Source organism: Bubalus bubalis, chromosome 8, assembly GCF_019923935.1.
Source record: "Bubalus bubalis isolate 160015118507 breed Murrah chromosome 8, NDDB_SH_1, whole genome shotgun sequence".
In the NCBI taxonomy this organism is placed as follows: Eukaryota; Metazoa; Chordata; class Mammalia; order Artiodactyla; family Bovidae; genus Bubalus; species Bubalus bubalis.
Window position 1 is genome coordinate 93,664,100 of NC_059164.1, and position 25,078 is coordinate 93,689,177.

The 25,078-nt window shown below is 38.9% G+C and overlaps 1 protein-coding gene across 1 annotated transcript in view; it reads right to left on the reverse strand.

The window, feature by feature from the left end:
- Positions 1 to 4,318: 4,318 nt before the first annotated feature.
- CEP41 (centrosomal protein 41) overlaps positions 4,319 to 25,078 on the reverse strand; it is a 53,120-nt gene continuing 32,360 nt past the window's right edge. Inside the window, exons 4-12 of the mRNA XM_045166338.1 lie at positions 22,982 to 23,029; positions 18,391 to 18,452; positions 17,094 to 17,163; positions 11,806 to 11,950; positions 9,975 to 10,126; positions 9,535 to 9,602; positions 8,369 to 8,483; positions 7,701 to 7,916; positions 4,319 to 6,751 (exon numbers count right to left, since the gene is read on the reverse strand). Coding sequence (XP_045022273.1) covers positions 6,627 to 6,751; positions 7,701 to 7,916; positions 8,369 to 8,483; positions 9,535 to 9,602; positions 9,975 to 10,126; positions 11,806 to 11,950; positions 17,094 to 17,163; positions 18,391 to 18,452; positions 22,982 to 23,029 — 1,001 coding nt within the window. The 3' untranslated portion in view covers positions 4,319 to 6,626. The remainder of the gene's footprint in view (positions 6,752 to 7,700; positions 7,917 to 8,368; positions 8,484 to 9,534; positions 9,603 to 9,974; positions 10,127 to 11,805; positions 11,951 to 17,093; positions 17,164 to 18,390; positions 18,453 to 22,981; positions 23,030 to 25,078) is intronic.

Genomic DNA, 25,078 nt, shown 5'->3' on the forward strand with positions numbered 1-25,078 from the left:
TCTGAGAAGTTCAAATAAACACATGTACAACATTGCAATAATAAAAATTTAAATAAAATAGAAAAGAACCTAGATAGATACCAGTATTAATATGGATATTACATGTTTACACAATGGAATATTGGGAAGCCGTTGTAGTCTGTGATTGATATGGAAAAATGGTCACAATATACTGAGTGAGACAAGCTGGTCACATGATGGAAATATTCTAAAATAGGATTGTGGTAATGCTTGCTCAACCCTGTAAATTTACTAAACTCCACTGAACTGTATCCTTCAAATGGGTGAATTTTATGGCATATGATTTGTATTTCCACAAAGTTTTTTAAAAAGCAGGCTATAATATAGTATATGGAGTATGAATCTCATTTTTGTTTGAAAAACATATACCCGCTATGCCTGGAAGTAGATATTCTCCAATAATAATAATCGTGGTTACCCTAGGTGATGGTTTTTCCTCTTTACACTTTTCTGAGTTTCTTGGAATGAAAGAAGCTACTCAAACACACCAGATCACCTGTGGGTAATGTTATCTAGTATCAACTTATTATCAAAATCAAACATCTAAATGATCATCTTAATTTGTGCCTAGATTCTTTTTCATAATTTGTCTAAACTCGTTGCTTCTGCTGTCGCCCTGAACAAGGTAATTGTCTTACTTTTGGAGAAGTTTATATTCCAGATAGAGCTGGAGGTAAGCGCCCTACCAAGGGCAGGGAACCAACATCTCCTTGTTGGGGCCAGAGGCAGTGCAGGTGGCAAATCCCAGGAGCCCTTGCTGCTCACATTCAGTTCCTGCAGCAATCTGGGGAATTCATTAGGCCAATGCCTATTCTCCAGGAGTTTTCAAAAATCTTTATTGTAAAATGAACTCATTTACTCCATTCTTAGATCCTTATCTATGGTTCTCAGTGTGGCCTGTGGAGCCATTGGTGGTCCATAAGAATCCTTTGGGTGGTCTTTTGAATTAACACCAAGATATGTATGTCTAGCTTTGGCCTGAAGTTAAAATTGAAATGTCACTGAATACAATCCAGATATGACCTCACCAGTCCCTCATCCAGTGCAGGGCTGTTCATCATCTCAATGATTGTTTTGCAAGGACATGTGGGACTAGGTGGATTTGAAGATGCAGATGGATTCTTCCTCTAAGGACTCTAAGGTCAGAAACATCATTCTGTGAACACACTGAGACCCAGATGCTCCTTACAGGAAACTGATATGACCAACCAAAACATTCAAACTGGCCAGATGAAGGAAGAGCTCTGAGAAAGAAGCACAGAACACCCGTCAAATCTGAAAAAAACTGTCAAAGGGTAATGAATTCTCCCCAAAGCTTTCAGGATCCATTTGGCAACTCAAACTGCGAGCATCATCTACCAACCCCAGAGACAAAGACGGCCAAATGTTCACTGCCAAACTAAAAGAAGAAAGTTAAAAGTCTTCTGTGTAACCAGTGGTGTGCTCAGCCACATTTTTAGAGGAGTGCAGTGGAATGAGAGCTCTGCTCACACACGGATGGAGGCACAGAGGTCTGCTGCTGCTTCCTCCCATGAAGCCCAGGCCTGTGACCATGAGCCAATTCACACAACTTATGTTTCAGCCTACATCAGAAACATAGCCACAAAGGAAAGAGAAGATCGGACACAAATCATATCAATATGGTTTTATTGGAGAGTTCAACCATCAGGAAAACAGCCTACTTTCCCCCTACAATCTGTTGAAAAGCCAGTAACTCCCCTTCTCTAAGTGATATCTCATTAGGGACACGCTGAGAACCAAAACAAATCTCAGAAACCCTGGGGCACCTGTCTTCAAGACAGGTCACCAGACACAGACAACGGTGGAACGGGGAAATTCATGGTCCCAGAAGCAGATGCTTCTGCCCCTGGACTCCCATTGCCCTTCGTGTAGGTAGAGGAGGAAGGCTTTCAGTGGAATCTCAGGTAACGGGGAAGGGAGGGAGGCTGACAGCCAAGGGAAAGTTACATTTTTGTTGGTGAACTGGAGGTATGGCCAGGGAGAGCGTGCTGGGCCCACCCAGAGGGGGAAGCCCAGAGCAGAGTGGTTTTCTCAACCTTCCAGCTCAGTGACTCAAGGGCGAGTTGCTTAATTTCCACTGGACCCTTAGTCTCTTCACCTAAAAATGGGGGCGCCTACCTTGTGGGGATGTTGGGATGGTCAAATGAGTCAAAACATAAAATGAAGACTCTAAGAATACTACCTAACACATAGTAGACGCCCCATAAATGTTTACAAGCATTAATACCTGGAAATCTTTAAGATTTGAAACAAAAGAGAAAGTAAAACCTGCTCTCAGATGGGGAGATGGTGTATAAGCCGTAGCTGATGAATTCTGAAGGCTATGCTGAGCCTGAGGGGACCGTGGAAACAGGCAGACTGTAGACAGCCAGGTAACAGTAAAGGTCCTCACAGCTTCCCGGGCACCTCCTGCAGGGGGTAATCTACAATTCTCAGAGTTACGAATGCCTCGCCTATGAAAGGACGTCCAAGGGGACAAGGGATAACAAACTTTCCGGGTCTCCAGAATGGCAGGCCAGGGCTGGGTGACCGCCACGGTGGGCCTGATATCCCAGACTTCAGTCCTGATGGATTTCTTTAGTTCATTTATTCACATACGCTTATTAAGGGTCACTGTCACGTAGTTGGTGATTTTTACCTTCTAGGAGCTTATAGTCAAAATAATTTTTAAAAATGTAGTCAATCAGTCCGTAGTGTCTAGTAAGTGACCTCTGTTGCCAAACATTTCACCAGGTGCCTCAGGATGTTATGCATGTGAAGAGAATCTGAGTCTGCCTTCGGAACAAAGAGGATCAGCATCAGAGAGTGAGACCGTAAGGGGACGGGGTGGCGGGGGAAGGAGGCAGTAGAGTTCTGTAAACACATAAAATCATGCACTGAATCCCGTTCTGCCAGGATTCAGTGCTGACAAATTGCTACCATTACACATTTTACGCCATAACTGACCTGCGTGCCGATTTAAGGACATGGCAATAGCAATTTCAATAATTACTGCAATTTTAGGAAAGTACTACTACCCAAATGTATTTTGAACACTTGGGAAGCACAGTGTGTCCTATTTGTTGTTTTCATAGGAAAAACATATTAATTTTCATCAAAAAAATAATTGAATAGAAGATAAGCATATCATCATGCTCACATAAACTGATGTAAAATACACATTTCTGATGTTTCTTGAAAAAAGAAAAAGGAGAGTATCATGGGAGTTACAACTTTGAAAGAACTGTGAAAAAAATAAAAGCACATTATAGATACTGGGAGTATTTTAGAACTGGAGAAAGAAAGGTTCTTAATGATTATCTTCAGGATAGAACAGGAAGGGAGTCATGGATTTAAATCCAGGTGGACAGAAATTAATTATCCCCACTAAAAAAGTCAGAGAACATAAAAGACAGAATCTACAACGAATATATAACATGACAGAAACCAAAACCAACACAAGAAAAATTGCCTACATATTTCTTTCTAGCCCAGGACTCTGATTTCACTTATATTCCACAAGGGAATTAGAGAAAAGAAGGTTTTGTTTTGTTCTGTGTTCTTGGTGAGTAGCCTAAAGTCTTATGAATTTTTGTATAATCTCAATAGCACCACGGGAAAAATCCCTCAGCAACTAATGAACACTATTTGTTCTCTTTTAATTCTGACTTACACCCTAGTCCAATATGATTGTGCTAGTTCTGACTTTCTACTAAAGGTGAAAAATAAAATTACTTTTAGGCCATTTAAATCATTCTATGTCTTTCAGTAGACTAAACCTGACATTACAGCCCGAGATGTTCTTTTTGTACTCGAATGAGTAATGTTGCCTTCTCCTCCCTCTTCACTTCTTGCTTTCACGCTTCCCTCCTTTCTTTCTTTAGAGTACTGAATGTATTAGTTAGACTTTGACCATCACTGTCGCTCAGAGAGAGGAGTAGCTGTACTTCGAGGAAGCATTTTCCATCCAGGGGGTCCTAAGTTCCCAGGCAAGAGCAGCTCGCCAGCCTCTGCAACGCTGACGAGAGTCCCATGGTGTTGTGTTTAAGGTGGCCATCGGTCCCTGCTGGGCATGGAGAGAAACCCAGACCTTCTAACTGGAGAGCTAAGGTCTCCTGCCCTAACTGGAATGATTTCCTGATTCATTTATACAAAGAAAATACGCGTTCCTGGGAGATACAGCAAAAAGAAGTACACTTTCCAATCACCCCAGGCTCATGTGACTCCCCACAGATCATCTCAACAGAGAGGGAGAGAGAAGTTGGCAGACTTCAGCATATTAATAGCAAACAACAAATTAACAACTATGTACTTTAATTGTCAACATTCATAATTGCACAGAGTATCACAGATCACTTAAATAATACATGTCAGTTAATCTAATGAAGAAACTAGTAAGGCAGAACATTCAGAGCAATACCGTGAGCAGTAAAAACTGTCTGCGAGTGACACTTAACACACAAAGTACAGAATGAGAACAGGTCTTTGAGGAGCAGTTATATAAAACCCCTACCAACAGGCAAAGCACTACGGAGAGACGCACATCAGTACAGTCAACCTGCCAGACCTCTCCAGTAAATGCACAGCAATTCTAATAGGCTCGGCTACACCGACTGTGTGCACACACAGCCATTTCAAACACTCTAGTGTTGTGTGGTGATGGGAATGCAGAAGAGGAACAAAAGGGGCTACCACTTACTTGTAAAACTGAATCCAGTGGGGGAAATCTAGACTCCTGACTAGTTGACTTGAAAATGGAATAAACAGAACTCTGTCACAGAGAAAAAAAATTTTTTTCTTAAAAATGTATATGTGTCCAAAATGGCTGAAAATTTTGCCCATGCTAGGGGAAAGTTGAATGTGGAAAAATTTGCATTTAAAAAAATCTATGCTGTAAAGAAAATAAAAAGCCAGAGCATTTTGGCATTAGCAAAAGGCTGAACTTAGTTCTCAGGCAATAAATTTATGGGGAAACATGACAGGCTCCTCATTAAAGCTTTGTGTACGTTGGCTGAATTTTATACAAGATTCTTGAATCTTATGGAAAATTGGGCACGGCTTGACATCTGAACAATGTCCCTGGTTTGTTTGATTTCTAAAGCATCGGAAAATGTTGCACTTTGGAAATCAAGTAGAGAAGAATAAACACACTAAAATAGAACTGGGCTGAATCTGAAAGTTATTTTTCCATATGTCTCTATAAGATATTTATTACCTTTATTTCTCCTACAAATACAGCTTCCCATGCTGGAAATACTGTGATACCTTTTTTTTGGTGGTGAGAAAAATAGTCCTGTTAAGACAAATCTTACCCAGCAGCAATAACCACCTAAGGATAGGCAATTTTCAGCTGGCTTTTCAGAGGCTGGTTGCCATGACAAAGAGCACAATTTATTCCTCAGTCCCTTATCACAACTACAGATCACAGACCATAAAAATTAACAAGCCTCTTTTTCCTTTTCCTGATGATTTCAGAGTTCCTCATCCTTACCTGAGGTCTTTTGTTCCCCCAATTAAATGGAATGAATGTCAGTCATCTAGCAATTCAATTAATGCCGATTCAAAATTCTGGCCAAACAAGAATCTATAATCACAACCTCCTAATCACAGCTCAGTCATGAGAATGAAAAGTAAGCAGGAAATTGCACTAATTACTCAATTAGACTAATACTGTATTTCTAAGCAAGGATTTAAGGGGTTGTCAGCTCTGACAAAGGGCTGTGGAGTCGTCCTCACCTTGTGTGCTGGTAGTGACCCAACCAAAGCCAGTGTTCTCAAGGGGCCGTGATTTCTACCCATCTAATATGAATATGCCTGAGCCGGATAATGGAAATTTACAACTAATAAACCAACCACAAATGAGGGCGACTCCAGGGGGCTTCAATGAATGGCTCTCAACCCAGCCCTGTACAGTGGATAGGGCTTTCCCATGAGGGTGGCTGAGCACACATCATCACCTGTGCTGGCCCCAGAACATCTCGTGAGGGGGAGCTTCGCACACACGTGAGAGCGGCTACTAAATCTTAACTGAGTAATGCTTACAGGTATTGGCTTCCAAACTCAAGACAGAACGTGCATCGAGTGGGTGCTGGGCAAAAAGCTCCTCAGCCAGTGGGTCCACACCTGATGGGGACCCTGGCGGCGGCTATGAATTATCCGCACCCCCAGGGGCAGCTTCTCAGGCTGCAAAGCCTACCTAGAGAACCTTTGTGAAACCAAGAACACTGAGTGAAAAAGAACTGGCTGGGAAGGACACACAGATGTGCCTGAAGTAGTTACAAAACAATGCAGGATACAGACCAAAACAAACTCGACCTTATTTTTTAAAAAATGAAAGCCTAAAAAAATTAAGACTGTTTTTTCCTACTCAGTTTCAGAGACTTAAATATTCTGTAAACAACAGGGAGGACACTAGAGCCTGTCATGCCTCTGGTTTTTGTAAAAATCCTTCCCAAGCTGGATGTGGGAAAGGAGTTGGAGATAGGAAGAGGGCCTGGCACACATGCTGAGGTCTTTGCAGCAGTTTCTGAAATGACCAACTTGGGAACTGCTCGGGGTTCCAAAAGGAGAGAAAACATTTATTTGACTAAGGCAGACAAGGTCCTTTACTTCCAGGGTTTGCCTTGCAGGTGGCCACTGCCCAGTGAGCGGGGATTCTGGTGGCTGGCAGGGCTGCGGGTGCCTGGAACCTTGGCCTCTCTTCCAGAAGCGTTACCTTGGCTCAGCCGGCCTGGAGGAAGCAAGAAAGCAGGGAGCAGAGCTGCAAAAATGATTGCAGAGACAATCTGCCAAGTATACTTTTAAACTAATGAAGTCTTATGCTACAAACCACTTTTAAGCTAATGAAATTCTATTCAGCATCTTCTTTAGGTTAAAACTTACTCTTGAGCCTTGAGATCAATTAGAAGGTGGGGAAGAGGGTAGGGATGAAAGGAAACCCAGATTATTGTTCTTTCCTTCCTCTCCATTGTCCCAACCAACCTCGCCTATTCATCATTCCTTCTCACTAGAGAAGGGAACAGGAACGACTAGAGAAAGAGAAAGCACTGTGTCAAAGGAAAGGCTGGAAGTGTAAGAAGCAGCAGCAGAAGGAAGCAAAGTTTTCCAAGAAGGAATCAAGGGCTTCCCCGGTGGCTCACTGGTAAAGAATCCACTGGCCAATGCAGGAGACATGGGTTCAATCCCTGGGTTCGGAAGACCTTCTTGGAGAAGGGAATGGCAACCCACTCCAGTATCCTTGCTTGGAGAATCCCATGGACAGACGAGCCTGGCAGGCTACAGTCCTTGGGATGGCATAAGAGTCAGACACGACTTAGCGACTAAACAACAAAAACAATGGTAATGGTGAGGGGAAAGATGGAATGCTTTGTATTCCAAGAAGGAATCTGAATGCTTTAGCTTAGCCTCTCAACTCCTCCTAAGATACCCACTTTGACTGAAAACTTCTCTTCTCTTTCAGTTGTCTGTGTGCAATGCCTAATTCTTGCCATCATCTGGGAGCACCTCCGCTCACTCATTTCCCTTCTCCTCACATAGCACCTGCATATTTCCCTCCCTCCTGCAAATATTTTAAGAATCTGAATATAAGAGATCAAGCTTCTCATATGATAGGTTGATGTTCAAAGCTGTAAATCTCAAGTTCTACAGAAACATTATTTCCAAAGGTCAAAATATCTTACTAGGATTGTCTGCAGGACCCTGGTCCTCTTCCAGGTAATATTCTATCTTCTTTAGGTCTTCCGGGGTAAATCTCCATTTATTCTCAGCTGGTAGGGGCGGCACTTTGGGACTGGATCGTTTTCGGGCAGAACCAGGAGGAAGGGCCTGCTGGCAAGATGCTGGCAGGGAACCTGTAATCAGTCCTTCTGGGAATTTCTGAGCTAAGACTTTTAGACCTGGGTATGGAAGATCATCAGAAAAAGCACTGTTAGCATGGTGAGGCCAAGGCAAACCTGGAAAGGAGCCCACGTGTCTCCTCAACACAAGGACGGGAAATCTTTCTTAATTGCTTCACCATTAAGTAAATTACACCAGAAAATGTCCGTTGTTATGTGGGATTCTGAGAATTCCACCAGAAATTGCTTTGCTCAAGTCTTCAGCATTAAGGCTTTCTTACAGAACCATAAAGCAACATCATTCTTTCAGGAATTAGAAACATGTGCTGATTGAGGTAAGGGAAGTTTCACATATCCTGACTCCCTTCCGCCAGCATGTTTTTTTCTATTTCCAGAATACTGAATTCTGAGCTCTGCAGGGGAGGGGAGGGGGGAAACTCTAGGAGTGAAGCTGAAAGAGTGTGAGTCCAAGTATTTGCCTTTTAAGTCCTAAGCAGAACATAGCCCCTCACCTCCAGAAAGCATGAAGAGGTTCTCAAATCCCCGCTCACACATGGTGGTGGCCGCCTGGCTGGCCAGCCTCTCGTCGTCGTCATACAGGATGATGATCTTGCCGTGGGCATTTTTCTAACAGTCACATGAGTTAAGGTTTGACCACACTGAGCTAATGCTCCTAGACTATACAGAAATGCCGAAGGAAGGAAAGCAGTCAAGGTTTGCCTATCTTGAGTTCAGGGAGCATGGGATGACCCCTTTTCAGGGCATCCTGGATTTTTTTTCCTGTGCTGAAAACCAGCACAAGCTGGTATCCTTTTCTTGTGTGTGTGTATATGTAACTATATATATCTCTCTCTCTCCAAGATGGCACTATTTACATTCTGTATACTCTTTGGCCCTTTCATCTGTACAATCCTGGAGAGCAATTATTATAAACTCCATTTACAGATGAGGAAACATAAAAACTTGAGTGCCCAGCGTGCCCACTGCAGCCTTACTTAGAACGGTAAAAAAGTGGGAACCGCCTAAAAGTCCAGTCCTCCAGAGAGGAATGATTTAGTAAACTACAGTAAATCTAAAGATCAGATATTTTACTGCACCAAAAACAGAGTTTATACAGAGCTTGTGTTAGTGTGGGGAAATTCATGTAATAGGAAGTGGGGGAAGCAACACACTAAATTATATATTTAAGTCTGACTTCCACTTTGTTGAAAAGACTACATAGAAGACCGCCTGGAATAAAATACACAAAAGATTCCGTAAGAAATCTTTTTGTTATTCAGTTGTGTGGTTATCGGGGATTTCAATTTTCTTTTTTCTATTTTTCAGTATTTAAATTTTCTATTTGTACAATTTTTATGAGCAAAGCAAATTAAAATTTTAAGAAGAAAAAAATTAAAATAGAAGGAAAAAATTCACTCCTTATATTTTACTTGGGGAAAATGAAAAAAAAAAAAAAAGCTTTCTGGGGAAAAAAATGTCTTAGGACTAACTGTCAATAGATCCTAACTGTTAATCTAATGTTTTCTTGTCCAACTGCAGGATGGACTAGAAAGCAGCCTCAGCAACAGCTAAGGATCCAAATTCTAAAATATGCTAAGTTAGCTAATTAATATCGGTAAAAAATTTGATTCTTACAATCCTTATACCACCCAACTCTTTAAAGTGCAACAAAGGATACATACTCAAGAATATCATTTGAGTAAGGGTTCATTGTTCTAGACAGAGTTGCAATTGGGTAACTGTAAGCTGCAAAGAGAAGAAAAAGCTTAGGAAGTTTGTAGTTCTCAGTACAACTTGGCTCCAATCCCTAGCTGGTTTAACATCTAAGAGTTAAACATATTTTCAAACTCACTAGTGATAAACCTAAATGCTTCTGTGAGAGAGAAGAGAACAGGACACAGTGAAGGACAGGAAGCATTCTGACATTTAACCCTGGGCCCCTGATCCCTCTGAGGATTTCCCCAGCCTCTCTCAGAGCGTGCGGCGGAGCCAACTCACAGGTTCCCGGAACCCCTCTGGCTAGCACTATGCTGACCTCAGGGTGTGGGTCGAGCCTGCCGGGCTCAGGACCGGGCTCTGTTCTTGGGAGTGAGACACTGAAAAGCCTTTCTCTCTTACCTCCAACAACGTGGCACCGCTGGTAAGAGTCTCTATCTCGTACATCTAGCAGCAGGAAAGGGCAGTCGGGATAAGGTTTGTCTTTGGTATTGGGCTCTGTTTTCTCCACAAGCCCTTTGTCTAGATCCAGTTCCCCAACACCACTGATGACGCTGCAAGTGCAAAAGTAGGTCGGCAGACACTAGTCAGGGCTGGGTGGCTTAAAGGTCAAATGCGTTTCTTCAGAATGGCGACAAGAGTGCTCAATGTCTTTTCAAAAAACACTTCAAAGGAAAAGGAAAATGGATATGGTGTCTCAGTTCTGTCTCTGAATGCAAGGTACTATGGATGGATTCTTATTCTATCACCCTGGGAACCAAGGAAGGGATCCACTGTCCATACTCACCTTCAGAGAGTGCATGTTAGGTCATTAGCATGGCAAAGGGGCAGAAACTGTAGGGCACATGCTGCCTCCAGCAACAAGGGCAGCATTCAGAGAAAGAAAGAGGCGAACAGTTAATCCAATGGAATTTTGATGAGTGTAAGAAAGCAGAGCAAAAGGAAAGAATAAAGTTGACCAGACAGGAGAACTGAAGACATTTCTATGTATATTATATGTAACATAAAGTAACAATGGTGTTTTAATATATTTCATATACTGTGACTTATCCAGTATGTCTTATCCTCAATGCCTTTAATAGTTATCTGCAGTCACTTAAATTTTTATGGGTTATGACGTTGAGGTTGAAAAGGCTTTTAGATTTTGTGGCATATGATAAGACGGTGGAAAAACTATGATTAAAATGAGGAAGGTTTGTTTCTGACCCATTTCTGAAGTCATAGAATTACCAAAATTGCTTGCCAGGTTAATATAGGCAAAATGTGGCAAAAACATGAGTCAGAGAAAACATGTGTTATGAGCAAAATGCCAAGCAGTGAAATATCTGCACTGGGATAAGAAGATGATCACTTTTCTGGTAATATGAAGACACACATGCCAAGCCACAGGTTGGTTCGTCTGTAGCAATAGTTCCTCTCCCATCACAGCAAGTCAAAGTCTGCCTTTAAATCCAATGAAAAGCTACAACTATATGCCATATGGTGCATATTTTGTTGAACCAAAGAAGAAAAAACTATGTCATATGAAACTACATCCTCATGGAAGCCTTGTTCGTCTATCTTGTTTTGAATGCAATTTTAGAGTCCCTGCACAGAAGTAGTCATGAAAATAATAGCAGTGCGATTGACAAGAGCAGTGCTGTCTGCGGTAGAACTAGCTTGTCTGGTAGATCTGTTTTACCAGTAGAAGGGATGGATATGTGCAGAACATTAGTACCATCTTGTAATCAACAGTGAATATAGGTGAGGAAGTGCTGCATCGTGAAACCGCTTTGTGCATTGCAGAGCTGACATCAAGGCTGCTTTCACTCTCCTTTGCACCTATTTAATATCAGAGCACTATGTGTGGCACTCTATTTTTCTTCTGATTCTAGACAGGGTAATTATAAGCTGCAGCAGACAGAAAAGGAGAGGGGGGGAAATCATACTCTCTGAGTCAAAAGACAGTGGTTGTAAAACTGAGTCCTAATAGCAAACTTGCATATGTGAAAGCCCAGAAGAAAGGGGTTGAGGAGGAAAATTAAAGCTCTCCTATCAATATATGCTTGCATTAACTAAGAATGCTGTGAAAAGATTCAGGAGGTGGCATTTATATAGAGAGAAAATCAAATGGCTGGGATGAAAATGTAGGATTTCACGACGCCAATCTGTTTCTAAGGTAATTAAATCATTGACATGGTACTTAGATTAATGAAGGTAAAATGCAGTGAAAACATGAATCTGATAAGAGCACCTCTGAAGAGTCGAGCGGCTAAAGTCCCCGGCTCCCTCACTGTTTATGAACTGCACAGGGCTTGGCGACTGCTCCCCAGGGCTCCCATTCCCGTTGGTCTTGGCAGTGATTTCAGCATCAGGCTCTGAAGTTGCAGAATCATTGTCTAAAATGAATAAATAAATAAATTTAACCTCAGAATTTGTATTTACCTGTTAGGTAGTTCCACTGAAAGTAGGTGGATAAAGGAACTCATATCATCATTATTAAACTGTTCTCTAAGTTCTAACATACAGATTCTCAAACTGTAGTCTGTGGACCCCAGGAGTCCTAAAGACCCTTTTTCAGGGGATCTGAAAGGTGAAAACTATTTTCATAATACTACGATGTTATTTGTCTTTTTTATCATGCTGCAGTTTGCACTGAGGGTAAACATGGCAGTTACATTTTTTAAAAAGTCCCTGATAAAGTAGTAATCATAATTTTTATTAAATGTCCTCCTTAAATAACACATCTTTAAAATATTCTGTGTGATGAAATGGGGGAATCCACACACAACAAATTTGCTACATACCAACATCCCATTGGTGTTTCAAGGGAAAGTATGTGTGGGATTCGTGCTGCTTTTGCCTTGAACTCCACTTTTATGTGGTAGAAAAATTGACATGAAAACTATAGTTATTTAGGTTTGTGCATTTGGCATATATTTTCTAAAAGATGATCTAAGTGAATTTCTCATTTCAAGGAAAACAACCAATGGTATTTGTTGCAATGATTAAATTTTAAACAGAAATAGAATTTTGGAAACTATTTGCCACAAAGAGCTTGACTTCTTTACCATCTTAATGACTTTCCTGATAAGATGGGTGTTGAGGTTAATAAATGTGACTTTTTGATATTGTGTAGTGAAATCTGTCAACATTTGGAAGATAACTCTTAACTTAGTGAAAGTAGTGAAAATTAAAGTCACTCAGTCGTGTCCAACTCTTTGCGACCTCATGGACTATACAGTCCATGGAATTCTCCAAGCTAGAATACTAGAGTAGGCAGACTTTCCCTTCTCCAGGGGATCTTCTCAAACCAGGGATTGAACCCAGGTCTCCTGCATTGCAGGTGGATTCTTTACCAGCTGAGCCACAAGGGAAACCCAAGAATACTGGAGTGGGTAGCCTATCCCTTCTCCAGGGGATCTTCCTGACCCAAGAATCAAACTGGGGTCTCCTGCATTGCAGGCGGATTCTTTACCAACTGAGCTACCAGGGAAGCCCTCAACAGTACTTTCCAAATGACCAATGAATGATGTTATAAAATTATGTATGAGTAAAAAATACATTCAGAGTTCAAAACAGACCAATGGGCTCAATGTAACAGGGTATGAAAAGTTCATTGATATGGTTTCAGATTCCACACTACAACCAACCTTTAAGAAGGTACCAGCTATCAAGTTTTGATGTAGTGTCAAAGAAAAATATTCATATTATATGAAAGGGCTATTAACATGTTCTTCCTTTTTTCAATTAAGATCTGGGTGAGGCCAGATTTTCTTCAGGTTACTTCAGCCCAAAGAGTATATTGCAACAGACTGAATGCAGAAGGTATGAGATATTAGCTGTCTTCTGTTAAAACAGACATTAACATGACTTACAAAAAGTGTGAAACAATGTTATGCTTCATATATATTTTTGTTTTGGAAACACAGCTATTTTGCATAAAAATGTTATTTATGTTTGCAATGGGGTTAATATTATTATTTTTAAGGTAAATAGCAAATAAATATTCTTAAAATTCTATTTAAATTTTTAATATCACAAGTATTAATAGATATAATTCACAAAAACCAAAACTCTTTGAGGTCGTCAAAAATAAAGTGTAGAGGAAGACTAGTACCAAAAGGCTTGAGAATGTGCTGTTCTAACCAGTATAATGAGAGAATAAATAGAAATAGGAAGTGTAGTTATTAAAGAGAATATAAAATTTTAATTTGCATATAATATACCTAGAAACTTTAAGAGAATCCTATGAAAATAAGGAGAATATTCATAAATATGTTAGATTTTAAAATTAATCTAGATTGTAAGGTTAATTTAAAAAATAAGCTATTTATAAAATAAATAAATACTGACAATCAAAATATTTTTTCTATATACCAATAAGAAAATAACATGAAGAACATCTCATTTACGATAACAGCTAGTTACAAAATATACTCTCCTAGAAAATTAACCTATTAAAGAATGTGAAGGCCCTATAAAAACTGATAAGTGCTTTATAGGTCTTATAAAAATTTTACTTCGGGACATTAAAGAAGACCTGGATGAAGAGAGAGTGACATATTGTGCATGTTCCTGACTTAGTGATTAAAGTAAAGTGATGTTAATCCTTTCCTAATTTAATTTTCAGCCTTAAAACAAATCCCAATGGACTCTAAAAAAAAAAAAGAAAAGCTTAAAAGGATTTTAAAGATGAGAAGAATAAAGATATATGTATATGTAATTCAGAGAATCTGCCTTTTCAAGTAGTCACATATATTGAAAAGGTAAAGGATCAAAACAGTGCAGTAGAACAATGGAAAATTACAAAGAACACAGAAACAAATCCTAGGAGAGAGAGATATATATATATATATATATATATATATATAAATCTAATGTATGTTAAAGGTACAAAAACCAGTAGGTAAGAACTATTAAATAAATAGTGCTGGGACAATCTGTCAACTATTTTAAAAAAAGCAAACTTAGATAACCTCTTCTTATTTTGGATTTTATGACTCTAAAGCACTAAAATGAAAATACAACAGACTAATAGATTTAATCATGAAAAAATGCAAACCTCAAATATGTCAAAAGTTAACACAAAGAAAATTAAAAATCACAAATTAGGGAAAAAAATCCATGACATATGTAAGTGAGAAAAGGTTAATATACTTAGTTCATTAATATTTTAAAACTAGCTCTTTAGTAGAAAAAAGATTGTATGCACAAAATAAAAATGCAATCAAGATAAAACTGTTAACATGGAAAGGAAGCCTTCTTTGTACTCCAGAATTGCAGGCCATCAGGCCCCTTCCCCCAAGGGAACTACCTTCAAATATTTGTCTCCTTCCAAAAATGAAACAACTACATATTTTACATATATTTATTTCTCCCCTTCTTACATATCCAGAAAGACGCTATTCATACTGCTCTACACTATGGTTTGTTGTTTACTTTTTTTTTTAACTTAATAACATCAAGTAAAGATTTTTCTCATTTATTTTCAAGGCTATATTGGTTTCTAATGAATAAAGAGATCATAATCATTTAAAGATTTTACAAAAAAAAGATGAACATTCCATTAGAAAAAAGCAAGAAAGGACATGTCCTCAAAAGAAGAAATACCTATGACCAACAAACACAGACATGTATGCCAAGGCTCAATCTCATTTTCAGATAAATTAAAACTAAAACTATTATATACCATTTTTCATCCATCAAACTGGGAAACATTTACAAAAGTGAGAACTATTCAGCACTGGCTGGGATGGGGAGAAATGGGTCTTCTTATTTGTTCGGTGGGAATACAAACAAGTAGAACCTTTTGGAGATAATGTGGAATCAGCGCTGAGCATCTTAAAACGGTTCCACCCTTTGACCATCTGCAGCAGTTTATCTTCAGGAAATAAGTCAGAACCGTACAAAAATTTATGTATTTACATTACAACATTCTCTCATAAAAATGAAAAATCAGAAAAACATTAATGGCCAACAATAGGAGAATAATTAAATAAATCATGGCATATCTAAAGGCTAGACATTATATGACAACACAGCCTTTACAACTGAGCTTTTGAAATCTATTTAATAGCAAAGTTTTCATGATAAAATGTTCAATGATAACAGTATAATACAAAACTATATACGAAGAGTATGGATTTGGGTGGGGAAAATAGACCGAAATGTTAATAGGGTTTATTAGTTATTTTAATTTTCTTCTTTATATTTTTTTAACAGGTTTCTGATTTTCTAGAAATATATTTTAAAGCAGGGAAAAAATAAATATTATAAAAGTAGTTTTTTTATTCCTTCAAAAACAGCCAATGTGTATACAGATACAATCTGCTCTACAGGCATTCCTGAGTGAGTTATTATTCTGTATAGAGCACTAAAAACACTAATATTACTCACACATTATGGTGTCCTACTTTACAAGAGCCTATTTTGCTCTGCAAATTTATCTCAGAAGAGAAAATTGCATGTGCCCATATGTCCTGGTGTTGCAATCTCGACAATGAATTAAAGGACAAAATCTAGGTACTTTATAATAACCAGGTTAAAACTGGGAGTACTCGTATGAGGAGACTCAATTATCTCTATTACAAAGAGCCCTTATTTCTCTGCAGTGTGAGAGGCATCCGTCAAAAGATAAATTCCTGCCTTTTTCAGATTCTCTTTATCCTCCCTAACAAAAACAAGCCCAGGGAAATGACAGTTGAGTTGTACAAACCCGGTATTCAGACTTCCTGAGAAACTTGTCTTGAAATCAGAAGTCAAATTCCTGGCCTACATCAACCTTAACAAAACACATCCCCCTTCAACAAGCAGCCGCACATTGACAGCTGAGGACTTCAGGATGAATAAAGACCTTTGCTCTGTGGATTCTTTTCATGACAGTACACCTAAGAGGCTTTCTTTTCAACTTGGTATTTAAGAAAGAAGATCTGGTGCCTATCTGTCTTGCTAGCCTTATCTCATAACCCTCACTCAGACCCCAGCCAGACTGGGTTATGTGATTCCCCAAACACGCTTGGACCTCTCCGTGCCTTTGCTCAGGCTGCTCCTCAGCCTGAGACAGTCTCACCCTTAACTTGGCACCTGTTGAGATTCCACGCCCTGGAGGCCACGGCGTGCATGTGCACACATGTATTGAGGAGGAAAATAATAACAGAAAGACAAGGTTACTCATATGACAGAAATTCATATGACTCCATGTAAGCAGAGCTGTGTCTTTTTCATCTTCAGCTGTAGTCTCATAGCACCTAACTCTGTGGCCTGTACATATACAGAGAGCAGTAAAAATATTTGTTTAAAAAATTAATTAGTATATTAAACACATTTAAAACATTTAAGACTAAAAATGTTACAACCAGTAAACCAGACAGCTTTTTTTTTTAAAGAAATAAGAATTAGCAAAGCAGCAGATAGCATTTCTCAGAGAGTCACAATCTAATTACAGACAGATACATCAAAGTCCCTGTGAACACAATAGCGCAGGATCCCACAGTCAAATGGTCAACTTGTTATTTTCCCCAAATCCTCAATTCTCATTACCTTCTAGCCTTTGAATCTCCTCAGCTGTCACTTCCAGTGTTTGATCAGATAGGGACGCAACCTGGATGACCTGATAGAAAACAGAATGAAATGTGTAGATGTGTGTATGTTTGTCTTTAAACAGAGGCAATTCTGTTTTTAACAGGAGACGAGGAAATATCAATCAAAGATCTCCTGTTTTAAGAAACTGTCAGTGTTCCCAGTTGAAGACTAAATCTCAGGTCTTCTTACTTTGACGGCAGTAATTACATTACATTTTCTTCATTCCAGAAGAAAAAACTTGTTTAAAACATTACACAATAAACTTAAAAGACCAAAAGGATAATTTTGGACAAGAAACATAAATAAGGGTTTAAAACTGCCTTCATGTATATTCTAGTTTCAATATAACATGCTATTTCTTAAAAAATGCATAACAGCATTGTATTAGAAATTATTCAATGAAGAAATAAATGTAATTATGGATATATTGATTACAATGTTGTACACCCAATACATAGTTTTTAAAGTACTTTTCTGTTGTAGGAAGTGATAAATTAGGAGATTGTGATTAATATACACATACTACTATATATAAAATAGATAATTAACAAGGACCTACTGTATAGCACAGGGAACTCAATATTCCATAACAACTTATATGAGAAAAGGATCTGAAAAAGAATATATATACATATAATAACTGATTCACTGTGCTGTACACCTGAAACTAACACAACATTATAAATCAACTATACTCCAATAAACATTCAAAAAATGGTACGTAAAATTCAAATTAAAAAATAAATAAATCACTTTTCACAACTTAGCTCATTAGACTAACATCCACCTTGAGTTGCATATCACTGGAACCTTTGTTTGGGGGCCAGAGAGACATTTTGTCCATAATTTTAAAATGAAAGAAGAAAGTGACTTTCCTAAAGTAACAAAATAGCCCATGGCAGAAAGACTTGGAAAAAAGAGTACAGTCATAGATGGGATATTACCTGCTTTCCACAGAGAAATATGTCCAAGCAATAAAGAACCCAGAATTCTAGATTCTCATTATTAAGATAAATTGACAAGGAAAAGTAAAACTTAAACTACAAATTTGATGATTAAAAAGTAGAAATTTATATTTTACTGTATAAAGTTCTTTTCAAAGAAAAAAGTTTCATCCCAATTAGCCCTCTCATAGGTGAAATATAAAGAAGCAGAAGAAAACCCTCTGCAAGCATTACTCAGAGTTGAATTTAGAAATACAGAAAGTAGCACAAATTAGATAGTCTTTACTCCAATGGAAGATCATTAAACTTACCAGCTGGGCAAAAGTTGTTACTTTTAGTCTCTTGAAAAGTTCATCTTTTTTGTATCTATAATCTGCAAAGCAGAACGGGACAAATATTTTTCCAGGTTTATTTTGCTTTCTTGGAGGTACTAATTCTTTCTAGTCATCAAGAAATTTCATCAAGAAATGTACCAAAAAATGGTATATTTTTCCAGTTATCTACATGTATTTCCTTGCATTACCTCACTTGATCCTCCTGATACCCTCAGAATTAAATGTGGCAGGTGTTATATCATTTTTGCTCTGGCCAGGAGAAGCCTCCAGCTGAAATTCTAAGCTACCTTTTTTTGGGTCCAGCAATTTTACCTCTTCCCTTTATTTTTATTGGTCTACAATTATCCTTACTATGCTGTCTCTACTTTGACCTCATTGTATTGCATACATTTTTGTAAGTCCTTTAAATCCTTTTCAGAACAAGCAGGGGATAAATATCTGAATTTTACAAATGAGGACAGAGACCCAGAGAAGCTGAGGTGCCCTAGGTCAAAAGCTGGTAAGACATTTATACCCCAGTATTCTCTCTCTGTCCTAGAAAGAGAATAATTATTCCTGAGGTTACAAACTATGCTAGAAACAGAGGAAGACTTTTCTTTCCTGGAGTACAATACTGGGCACAAACTTATGATTGGTCCTGATAATCTCTTACATCAATTTTCCTTCAACTTTACTTCAATAAAAATCAACTTATTGCAGTTTTGCAATAGGAAAAAGTTCTGGGGATCTATTGTACGACAAAGTAAATATACTTAACAGTACTGAACTGTACACTGAAAAATTTATAATCAAAGATTTATAATGGTAAATCTTGTATTGTGGGTTTTTTTAAAAACCAAAATTAGAAAAAAAAGAAAAATCAACTGAAAACATCAATATTTATTCAATGCTATCTTTACAATTCTGAGACATAACTCAAACTTTTGCATTTGTTTGTGTTAACAATTCTTCACATATTAAACAGTTAAGAAATACAGCCAAACTCACTTTATTATTTGTCCCATAGAGGCATGTTAAAAGCTGGCCTCCCTAAACTTCTCTGAAGAAGACTTGCCAATTCTGAAGAGTTTCCAGCATTGAACTCCTGCCCACCCCTATTCTTCACTCTTCTTCTAGTTTATATATCGACATCCTTGACTCCTTAAATACTACCTCATTATTTCAGAATTACTGAAGGTTAGCTGGATAATTACTCAAGTCTCATAAACAAAGAATCCTAGCAAAGGAAAGGATTAAGGTACTTAATATTATTTACTTGGTTATACTAATCATTCCCACGAACTTTCCAAAACACCAGCACACACCAGATAGCTACTTTGGAGGATAATGTGAGCATGGTTTACCAAACACCTTGAGGCTCAGAGTCGGGAAATGATACTATCTTAAAAACATGCCTTCTCTAAGTACCTCAAGACTCCTTCTGATGAGGAACTAAAGCTTCTGTCTTCTAAAATGTCCTAAAGATAGCAATTTGGCTAAAAATTGATCTTTCTTCCAGGAAATTCTTAAAACAGTTTCTTCTAGATACAACAAGATAACAAACCCAGACGCAAAGTAGCTTCTAAAACACATCAGGATGCAGACCCGAATAAGCTAGCAGAAGCTTTAGAAAGTGCAACTCAACTACAGTATTTCTCTCAGTTGCCACCAGCTTGCCCACCCAAAGTCATTTATGTAAATCAAAACGGCAATAAGTCAGCCAATGAAAATAGTCAATAGCTTTCAAAGGAGTTTGCACTGTGGCATTTATCCATTGCTATTCTTTTGGTATAGTTAACATAGTTGGAAGTACTACTCTAGTTCTTCACATTCTATGTACAAAATACACACATTAAAATCCTCTTTAAGTAGAAATCACCTTAAATTAGAAAACAGGCACTGCTGTTTTCTAATGATTGGCATTTCCAGCATCCTCTCATAAGCACTAGAAATTGCACTGCACGTTTGAACCTGAACTCTACATACCTGGTTCTGGTTTAGAAGGACAGCCATCATGAGGACTTTCTGACATTATTACTCAGATAAAAGATTAAGCTAGACGTTTTACAGTAAGTCTTAAATTTTATAAAGAGGATAACTTGGAAAGCTCTGTCAGTCTGTCCTTGCAAGGGCGAACAGAGCTTTAAGAATGGAGCTTCTGCTACTGTAGCTTCTCCCGGACTCTATAATGGAGACAAACAATCCTAGTTTCAGATATGTTATCAAGTGCTGCTTCTCCGGTAAGTCTGGAGTCTAAGTGTGTCTCTCTCGAGTTACTGGAAGGACAGAGACCTAACTATCTAGGATGCTTCACGCTGGGCCCAACCAGTGTCATCTAACCACCAGAAGCCAAGAATGGGCTTTGTGAATGGTCAATAGACACAGGGTGTCTATTTTCCCCAGGCAGAGTTGAAAGAATATTCAGATCACAAAGGAATTCTGCGTTTTCAGGGTTCTGTTAAAACGCGTTATTAGCAAAGGGAAGTTGGGCTCACAGTGGAAGACAAATCAAAGGAAGTAACAGGACAAGGTTTGTGATTTCACAGAAAGACATGGCATCTAAGGTAATCTGAGAAAAGAGATGGGTTTAGGGTGTCACAAAACAAGGCAACATTCTCCTCCTCCTGACCCAAAAGAACACCTACAACAGAAGATGGGAAAAGAGAAGGAAATATTTTCCAAGATGTAGATCCCAAACCAGAATCTGAAGTAATTCTAGCTGGAGAATCAGCACAAAGTGTGTGAAACAAGGTGAGTGGAACCTCCTGTCTTACTAAAAGGAAGCCCACAATTTCTGAAGAGGGAACGTGAAGTACGCATTTTCAAGGACTCTAACCCACAGGTATTTCTTTGGGGAGATAAGCTCCATTTAAAGTTGATATATCACAGAAACCACATTGTGCTTTTATGAGGAATATTTTAAACAGGGTTTCAGCAAGCTGGGTGGCATGGGACAATTTTTATATGGGACAAATTTTGGTGTGGATGGGTGAGTTTACACTCGGCTACCTATGCTTAGGAGGTGAAAAAGCCTACAAACCAGAACAGAAGCAGGCCAGTTGAATTTTGCTCACAGTGGATGAATTAAGGATGACAACAATAAAGTTTAGGTGAGTAAACAAGATTTTTTTCATAGTTTAAAAATTTTATATACACATATGTATGTATGTACAATGGAATATTTTGCAGATACATAACATTTTAAATATATAGCATAAATGTATAAAGTATAAAATATATAAGAAAAAAAGGATACTGTGACATTACATATTAAAAAACAAATGTCTATAGCATCAGTCCTTATAGCTGAATGTAGCAAATAACAGATTGAGCACAGAGCTGCTCCTGCTGCTGCTGCTGCTAAGTCGCTTCAGTCGTGTCCGACTCTGTGCGACCCCATAGACGGCAGCCCACCAGGCTCCCCCGTCCCTGGGATTCTCCAGGCAAGAACACTCGAGTGGGTTGCCATTTCCTTCTCCAATGCATGAAAGTGAAAAATAAAAGTGAAGTCGCTCAGCCGTGTCAGACTCTTTGAGACCCCATGGACTGCAGCCTACCAGGCTCCTCTGTCCATGGATTTTCCAGGCAGGAGTACTGGAGTGGGGTGCCATTGCCTTCTCCAGGAGCTGCTCCTGAGTCCATGTCTATTGTCTGGGGTTTCTCAATACTGCAGCAATTCAAAAGGAACAGGAACATTATCATTTAAATTAAAAGTCCTGCTATGTATGTAAAAACAAAAGTTCTGGTGAATTCTGGATTTGTAATATTTTCTTCTCAGAAGGTATATTCTACCAGAGCCAGGTCCTGAACTGCTACCAATCAGAGCACCTCTCTGCTGCCATTAGCTCAATACTGCCCTAGCACTGGGTTCTCCTACTGAAGCTATGAGCAAATCCATCTTAGAAAACCGATGTCCCTGCTTCTCTGATTCTGGCCATGATGTGTACATTTTACATCTGTTTTGGACACAGATTGAAAAATTATGATTTTGTGCAAGCGCAATGCACTCAGTAACTAGAAGCATATCTTTGCCAAAGATTAGTTTTTTAAAAGGATGTGCATGAAATATGATTTTTAATTAAAAGAAAGCTGACTGCAATGAATTTATAATGCATAACACTACTTTAAGAATAAGCTCTTTCTCACACCTTTAAGTCTTTCATGAATACTGTCGAATTTATACTGAAAAGAATGCTATGAAATAAGATATTATTACTCCTATCTCAGGTACAGAGAAAATAAGAAAATAGGAAAGATTAAGTACCTTGAATACAGATCATAAAGACTGCAGTGCAATGAAACTAGAAGTTGGGGTTCTCACTGCTTAGCTAGAGATTATTTCGTAGTCCAACATTAATATCTCCCATGGGATTTAAGGTGGGCAGAACTCAGACCAAAAGACCACAGCCTCAGCAGCTGACCCGATGGTACAGTGTTTCCCACATCCTTCAAGGCATCTGCCATGCTCACCTGACTCCCATTGCTTTGTATGTGAGTCACCTGTAGAGTATGGTTAGGGTTGTTAATAACCAACTTCCAGAGCCACTGTAGGGTTCCATTACCCCACACCATAAATAGTGTTACTCACTTTTTTTGATCTCTTCTAGCTTCTCAATGTATTTAGTCATACTGTTACCTAAAAAGAGAAGGATTTTAAATATGCTTTTAATGGAAGAAAATGACGTCTGAGCCTTCCCATCCTGTTTTTACAGAACTGCAGCAGACAAATGGATCAGACATAGTAAACAGTCTTTATATGGCATTGTTAAAAGATAAGGAATCCCGGGAAATGTTTTGGTCAAATGTGCTAAGCTGAGGTGCACACCCAATAAACATTAATAAGTCCCCCCAGGCACTACAAATGATCGCTTTATGTAATTTCTTTTCTTTCCGAGTTAAGCCTTTCATCCTCCATTTATTTGCCCCATAAGCTTTTTTTGTGGGGAAGGTGTGCAGAGGAAGAGAAAGAAGCAACAACCTCTGAATGTCTAAAATGAGCTGCCGTGCCCGGCCAAGTAACCCTTTCCTCTTCGCTGAATCTTTGTGGTTTCCTTCTCTTCCCTGAACTTGGTCTTCCACTATTCATGCTGATCCTGCAGCCTGAATTAGACCACACAGTCTGTACACCAGTATTCACCATGGATTTGATTTGCTGAGAAATCACAGCAGATCCTCAGCACTGTGGGGAGTCCCCCACCCTAATGTTTTATGGCCTGGTTCTATAACACTAGGTTCTAGCCAAGGTGGTTTGGAGAGTTTTCATGCATTAAAACTGGGCCAGGATCCTTATGGTTTCCGAATGAACTAAAGTCTGGTTCTCAAGCCAGGGGCTATTATTTTTTACCGAGCATGCTTCGATTTGATTCAATTCAGCACAGCAAGCTCTATCTGGCACCTAACATGTATAGCAAAAAAAAGGAAAACATTAAAAATACTTTTTCATTTCTAAAACTGTGCTCCTAACTTTTAAGCCTTGAGAGCAACTAGTCAGTTTCAGTCACAAACTTTGGGTAAAAGAAGTGCTTCCGATTAATGGTATGAACTTATGGTTTTAAGCATTGTTCTGAACTTTTCTTCATGTGTAGGTGACAAGCAGAGAAAGAAAATTATTTCTCTGAAACCCAAAACACATTTTCAAAAAACAACTTATATCACTTGTTATTATTAAATCTATACCATCATGGAATAAAATTTCACTGAGTTAGAACATTCTTTTTTCATCTGACAACACAGTCCTCAGATCAGAACCAAAGAGCAGGACTGGTTCAGTGCAGTCCTGGACCCAGACCGTATCCTTCCAGAAGCTCAGAGACGTGACAGAAGTAGGGCTGCTCAGAAGGCCTGAGGCTTCTCAAGACAGACACTGAGAACACCTAAGAGATCCGAAAAGGACCAAAGCCCGAGGCTGGAATCAAATATGATCTTTTCTAGGTTCTTCAGGCTGGAATGAACCTGAGATGTTGACCAGATCTCCACAGTGGAAACCATGAATCCTTCCCAGACTCACAGCCTCTCCTGTGCAAGTCTGCACTTGGGCGGGAACTTAACTGGTCAGCACTTGGGGTAGAAGACAGGGCAAATGGCATGCTCTTCACTGTCCCACAGGCTTACTCTTAAACGACTTTATAGGAGCTTCTGGTTGCACGTTCCTGGGCCCCTTACAGTGCCAGGCTGTTGACGTGGCAGTTAGTTTCTTTTTGCTGGAGAAGCAAGCTTCAGGTCTCCTTCCAAAATTGCCGAAAAACTGAGGTATAAAAAGGTCCACTGACTTGTCCGGAGACAGCAAGTTAGTAACTAAGTCAAGATTAGTATTCCCAACCTCCTGGTTTCTAACATGGCTCACAGAAACACACTGCTTCTCTAGCTGTGCTGTTTTAAAAACATGATTTCACTGTGAGGTAAATACGTAGGAAGTGTTACTTTCTTCATAGTAGCAGGTGGGAACCATTTCATGCTCTCAAATTCCCTGAGGCATGCTATGCATGGGAAACAATAGCCAACCTTATCAGATAGTCTTTATTATTAAAACACTGCATTTCCAGTCTATAGCAGTTTCCACTAACAATGTGTCTAAAATCCATTTCTCAGTCAGTTAACAACATGTTCAGAATATTTACACAGCACTTCATCTTGTACCAGCAGAGCCTCACAATGGCTCTGTGAGGTATGTTTTCATTCCTACTGA